Source organism: Endocarpon pusillum (assembly GCF_000464535.1).
Source record: "Endocarpon pusillum Z07020 unplaced genomic scaffold scaffold1719, whole genome shotgun sequence".
NCBI classification, from domain to species: domain Eukaryota; kingdom Fungi; phylum Ascomycota; class Eurotiomycetes; order Verrucariales; family Verrucariaceae; genus Endocarpon; species Endocarpon pusillum.
In genome coordinates this window covers 569,775-576,577 of record NW_006916062.1, presented here as the reverse complement: position 1 = coordinate 576,577, position 6,803 = coordinate 569,775, and the positions used below count along the sequence as shown (strand labels likewise).

The 6,803-nt window shown below is 44.2% G+C and overlaps 1 protein-coding gene across 1 annotated transcript; it reads left to right on the top strand.

Moving 5' to 3' along the window:
• Positions 1–3,503: 3,503 nt before the first annotated feature.
• EPUS_01012 (uncharacterized protein) lies at positions 3,504–6,002 on the top strand (the record flags this gene model as incomplete). Its single annotated transcript, XM_007802570.1, has 12 exons — positions 3,504–3,564; positions 3,621–3,669; positions 3,725–3,759; positions 3,811–3,891; positions 3,956–4,588; positions 4,685–4,769; positions 4,825–4,859; positions 4,917–5,068; positions 5,116–5,154; positions 5,209–5,307; positions 5,404–5,689; positions 5,752–6,002. The coding sequence occupies 12 exons, from the start codon at positions 3,504–3,506 to the stop codon at positions 6,000–6,002; spliced, it is 1,806 nt and encodes a 601-aa protein (XP_007800761.1).
• Positions 6,003–6,803: the final 801 nt, after the last annotated feature.

Sequence of the window (6,803 nt, the reverse complement as noted above, 5' to 3'; positions counted from 1 at the left end):
TATGCGCGGGATGATTATGAACCACGTTATAGTTTATTATAGGATCTAGTATTAGTATAAAGGATCTTGTCCCTGTATTTAGGTTACTAGCTAAGGTATTAAATTAATTATAGTACTAATTTTTTAGTATCTTTTATTTATACTTAAACTTCTTTGAAAACTTATTATAATAATTCTTATTCTGTTATATCACACTAAGACTGCCAAGCGTACTAAGCATGCTATATATACTTAGCATATATATATATAATAAAAGAACTCTGTACTCTAGGAGTTAGAGTTTCTTTATTATTTGACTTATAAAAGTCAGGAGTTCATCCTTTGTTACTACTACTAATAGTACTTTACATCTGTAAGGCATATACTATTTGTATACTAGATTATTACGTTACTCAGAACTCTTAACACTCTTAATATATTCCTTTTTCTCTTTCTTATATTAGATTATAGTATAATTATAAAGAATTAGGGATATCTATAACTATATAAATTAACCCTTATTATTAATAATTTTTTTTCTTTATAACTTACTTTTTTTATATAAGATTTAGCCTTACTTATTAGTCTTATAATATATTTCGTCTCTTTTATATCTTAATATAGTTACTTATAAATATTAATTAATATATTATTAGCATATTTAAAAAGTAGAATAAGGCAGTACTATTAAGGTTAATCTTTTAGATAAATTAATAAGTATTATAGAATTATAGTATTACTACTTTTTATTTATAAGAAATAATATATATCTGTAAATATATTCTCTTACTTAAAAAGTTTTATAATAGATTATAAATCTGTATAAGTAATATTGATAATTTAGGTCACTTATAGTACTTTTCTAAAATACTATATAACTTTTAATAAAACTATTTTTGTAAGTTATAATCTATTATTATAAGATTAAACCTATTTCTATAGAGTTACAGCCACTTATAAGTACTCTTAATACATTTATGTGTAACTTAACTAAGGCCTCACAGCTCCCTAAATAACTTTTGGCGTGAATGTAGCATTTATAGATATGCTACTACAACCTTCCGCAGAGACTCGTAGCTCACACTTTATCCGGTTATGACGGCACACGCCTGCGGCTATTGCCCAGTAGAGTTCTTTCGTAATTGTTCGGACGCGAGGCAGCTGAGGAGACACCTACCACAACGCGTTGTGATCGCTCGCAAGCGGGAGGACTCATCTCAGCTTCTCTTATAGAGTCTACTCTCTATGAGATACTGACAGGGAGCACCACGTGAAGGTGTGAGTCCATCGCTCCCCTAGCTTATTTAACTAAAAGCACTATTAAAGATCTTTAATAAAGAGGAATTATCTATATTTAATAGCCCTTATATTCTCCTAATTTGAATCTAATTAAGATGGTTTAGAATTAGATAAAGAATTAGATACAAGATCAATATAACGAAAATGATCTTCGTACATACTCTACGCTTCGAACAGCTATAACAGAGGCCTGGGAGGCAGTTCCTGAGAGCTATCTTGAAGAGCTGCTTCAGGGGATGCATGCAAGATGTCAAGCAGTTATAGATGCCAAAGGAATGCACACTCGATATTGAGAAACAGAAATTCAACGGAGCTAGTCCTAATTTAGCGATTTCTGGGCACCCTATACTCACTACGGCAAGAGATAAGTACGTGGCGTTGTATCTTTACATGGCGTTACTAGCACCGTGCTAACATTATTTATGCCCCTTACCGTAGTAGTAACGCTGTGTGTCAGCGGGGAGGCATCCGGCAGGAACAAGGTACTCCGCAGGGGCGGAATTGACAAGGTACATACAACTAATTATTCGAATACGAAGAGGTTCAATGTGCGCTACTCGTATTGCCTTGCATGTAGGTCTTGAACAACTCCAATGATCACCCACTGCTTGCAATACGCAGTGCGACCTCCCCAATCCAAAATGCACCTACTCAGCAACAATTTCATAACCTCCTACCAGGCAGGGTTGAGGCACTCTACAGCAGCTTGCTATCTTCCTTGTAAACATGCACAAATCATTTCTATATGTTCATATTCCAATCATATTAGCCTCTGTGCTACCAACCGCTGCGATTCTATGTACCCTAGGAGTTTTTAGTCGTCTCTTCACTGAAATCCCAGGACCTGTTCACTGGTCAGTATCCACCCGCAACTAGCTGAGGTCGAAGCTGCAGAGAGGTCGACATCTCCTGCTTACAGCGAGAACCAGGTACTAGCTTGATCGGACTACTCTCGCACTGGTTTGGATTTTGAACAAGCTTTTTGGTAGGATGACGAATCTCTTAACGAAGTCGACGGTGCGATCTTGGAGGACAATAAAGAAGGATTGTACATTTCTGCCAGCATCTCCTTGAGCGTATAACAATATTGACAGATTTCGTTCAGAATTGATAACCCTCTACTTCATCATCGGCCAGGTCAGGCAGATGACCTTGCGCGGCAATTCGCTTGTGATTATGGCTTTAGCCATCTCCAAGACTTGTTCGTCAAGGTCCGTACAGATTAGATACACTCACGTTCCACGACCTCCAGCTTATCGCTGACTAAAGGGCGGCCGAGTGATGAGAGACCCAGAGGCCTGGCAAACGGTATCTGGGTTGCCCCCGGAAGAGCGGGAAGCCTTGAGATCCGACCCAACTTCTGGGTTTTGGAGGCAGCCGAAGCAGCTTCGCGTTACTGTGACAACATTATGCCTTGCCGCCATTGTACAGTAGGTCGTCCAACCTGACCTTCACATGGGTTATGGAAACCCCAGGGAGGCTCTTTCATTGATTGGCTGACCGGGTTCAGGGGCTGGAATCAGGTAAAAGCCGATGAGACGGTTCAACACAGCGACGAATGCTAACAATTGAATTCTGCCAAAGACCGGGAGTAATGGTAGGAAGAAGTTCTTGAGCGCCGGCCTTGAACTAACGTTCTGCTTGCGCCCCAGGTGCCAATCTCAACTGGCCCGATGAGTTCAAAATCTATTCGAGTCCTCCTCATCACGTCCCTCGCGATAGATGGATCTTTGCAATGTATTTTCTCTTACCAAAGTCAACCCGATAGAAGCTGACCTATTCAGAGTCAATGCTTCGACATATCTTTCTGCCAGCGTAATGTTAGTCGATTCCCTTTGACGGAGAGCACAGAGACTGACACATGATTGATAAAGTGGCTGCTGGTTGTCAGGCAAGTTCCATTTGCTATTCGCCTCATGGTGAGCTCCAATGTTGACAGGTGTCTAGACCCGCTGAATGAATATTTCTTTGGCAGGCGTGCCGCTATCTTTATATCTGGTATTTTCGTTCTCGCAAGTGTAATCGGAGGTGCATGTACGCACAACTGGCAGCAACTGTTTGGGTGCCGTGTGCTCCTGGGTAAGAAGAGGTCTCTGAAATTTTTTGAGAGCAGTTAGGGCTGATTTTACGCAGAGGTATTGGCATGAGAGCAGAAGCGAGCGTAGGTAGGCTGCTGCTGACTTCGCCGCTGCCTTGCTATCATCTCGCGATTCCAGAGCATTAACATGATCGTGCAGATTCCAGTTTCCGTTTATGCCGCGGAGGTTGCGCCATCCCATATACGAGGTAAGGGGCTCCTCTACAGACAAATGTTGGTACCGCAGCAGACTTACCCACGTCAGGGTCGCTGGTTATGAACTGGCAATTGTTCGATGCATTGGGAATATTCTGGTGTGCATATGTCGAGGTCTCATAGTCTCCCTTCTGCTTCTCATTATTTTTGCAGTGGGTTTACGGCGAATCTTGCGGTCTCTCAATTAGGTAAGTCCAGAACTCAATGTGTATGAGTAGCGAGTGCACTGATCCCACTAGGCCCTCTTGCGTGGAGATTTCAAACTGCGTCTGCTTTCCTTCCCACCATCATGATGTTAACACTTATTTTCGTCTGCCCAGGTACGCAAACTATTCCCTATTCTGCTTTTGATTACCTTGACGACTAAAACGGGCATATCTTCAGAAAGCCCCAGGTTTTACATGAAAAGAGGCGCTAAGTACTATGGTGAGGCATATAAATCTCTGCTTCATTTGAGAGGCTTGCCGTTACTAGCAGCAAAAGAGCTCTTCTACTGTCATCTGCAGATTGAACTAGAAAAGAAATTGCTGTCACCAAAAAGTCATGACGCAGAGCAGCGTCTCAAAGCCCATGAAGAACCAAGAGAATTTCATGCCAACGACCAGCCAGGGCTGCGTTCAAGAAAGGCCCGAAGTGTGGACCATTGCAGCACACATGCTGAGGTCTACAGAAGCCCTTCAGTGGCTAATGAGGAAAGTACCGAAGCATCAAAAGACGGAGCTTCGGAAGACCAAGGTAACCGCTCGAAGATTCTCACACTTGAATTCCGAAACCGAAGACACTCGGTGAGGTCCAAAAATAACTGCATGCATCTGTGGCATCGATTCATAGCTCCACAAAGCCACTCTATCAACTACTGGCAGAAATTGGGACAGCTCTTCACAAAAGGCCGCATTCGCAGGGTAACTTCGAGAGCAGCTCTCGCCTTAGCTTTGCTAATCGTCGACCAGGCCACAATCGCAGCCGGAGTCTGCATGATATCACAACAGCTATGTGGGGTGAACGCGCTAGCATTCTGTAAGTCGCTGTCCTACCCTGCTGCCCAACGAAGTTGGATAGTGATGCCACTTTTGCCTATCATGAGTTACGAGTGTGTTGTGCTAATGTACCAAGATTCTTCCACTCTCTTCCGCGATGCTCAAGCACCAGGGATAGACGCTCTTTGGTTAAGTTGGGGTATAGGATTGGTTAATTTTGTGTTAGTGGCCGGGAACAATCTGTCCCTGCCTGAGTGCCTGCTGACTCGTAACCAGCTCTGGACTTCCCGCGTACTGGCTCATTGATAGATGTGGGTATCCACTTCCTTCCAACCCTGCTGCAGTCGTCTGATCGCAACCTTTCCAAGATGGGAGACGGTTTCTACTCCTGATAACAATACCTGGTCTCGCACTCTCAATGCTCGCCGCCGCCTTCAGTTTCAATATTCCCGAAGAACAGCAGAAGGCTCACACAGGCGTGATAAGCCTCTTCTGGTTCATCTTTATGGCTATCTACTCGGTAGTATACTTGCTTCTTTTTGGGAATTTTAGGGCTGACAGCTACAGTTGGGCATGGGCCCTGTGCCATTCAGCTTGAGTGCGGAGGTGGGGCTGGCTTTCATTTGTGGTTGAAGACAAGATTTAACCTTTTATGATCAGGTCTTCCCCCTGGAGAATCGCGTTGTAGGCATGTCGTTTGCAGTCTTCTTGAATTTTCTTGGTGCTGGTATACTCACTCTTGTGGTTCCTCCTTTGACGGTAAGTATCCATCACCAAATCTGTGACTTCAAAGTTACTGTAGCTTGGCAGAGCCTGTTTAGATGTCCTATCAAGATGCTGATCGAGTAATCACAGGATGTCAAGCACACAAAGATATTGTCCGTTTTCGCAGGTGCGCACCCGTCTTGTTTGACCCCGTTCATCATCATCAATAGAGTGTCCAATACTGACCTCAGATGCGACACAGCCTTGAATGTTGTTGCATTCATTCTTGTCTTCTTCTTCGGTATGCTCCTAATGCTGCTTCACTTCCTAGCAATGCCTCTTACAGAACCCACAGTCCGCGAAACAGCCGGCGCAACTCTCAGCAGAACGCCAGGCAACCTGAATCCCATGTCCCTAGAAGAGCTGAATTATATCTGTAAGCTTCCTCAACCAATAGCCATTCCTCGGTGCCAGTACTTCAGATACTGACAGCCACAGTCGGTGTCCGAAACTTCGAACACATCGAATACCAAGTGAAAACGGTTGTCCCATGGGCGTTCAATCGTTACATTCGCCGGATGGATCCACCAGAATGTCCTGAGCACCCGAAGCAGCTCTATAAATGGGCGTGGGAAGTCGAAAAGAGTCGTAAAGAAAAGCAGCAGCAGCAGGAGGCACAGGCTTTGCAGATGGAGGAAGAGCAGGAGGCAAATGCAGGGGGGGTGGGGGAGATTGAGAGGATACCGTGATGATGACGAGCTAGTTGGCAGCAGATTGTGGTTCTCCCCGAGCACGGCTTTCATAATCTTCTTGTATAACATAAAAACAGCGAGTGATGATTGAAGACGAGGACATGTACGATCCAACTACGGTTATGTTTAATGTATGAGGTTAATTAAATCCTCTGAATGCAATGAGCAAGCCTAATGCATTCTCAACCACAAACACGGCGTCCTCTCCTCTCCTTCCAAGTCTCTGTATCACACCTTACCCACCGAGAACTCTGCAGATCATGGCGATAATGCTGCCGCGGCATAGCATGCAACGTCTGTCCTCTCTGGGCTGTCTGTCATCGTGCTCCGCTCCCCGAAATCTGACCTGACCCAACCTACTTTATCTGCCATGTACATATTCCCCATGCAACAGGAACGACGAGGCATGGATGAACATTCACAGCCCGGCCCGGTGTCTAGCATCTCATTCAGAAACATCGAGCATAGGGATGAAGATTTCTCCTTGTAAGTTTCAACCAGATCGAGTCGGCGGACCCGATCCGCAAGAAAGTACGCTGCTAAGGGATAATGATGATGATGAGGATAAATCGAGTATTGTGCGATTGTGCTCTGGAGGCTTGTGCTGCCCTGTCACGAAGAAAGGAGAAAAGGACTGTGGGGAAATCTGGGCGGTGGACCAACCAACCAACCGAGCAACAAACACGTCGAGAGTTCATCACAGCACAACGAGTTTCTTCTTCCCATCTCGACGATCCCAAAAACGAAAGAAACAAACAGAATGGAGCATCCTATCCGTCTAACCGTGGGAGTAAGGTC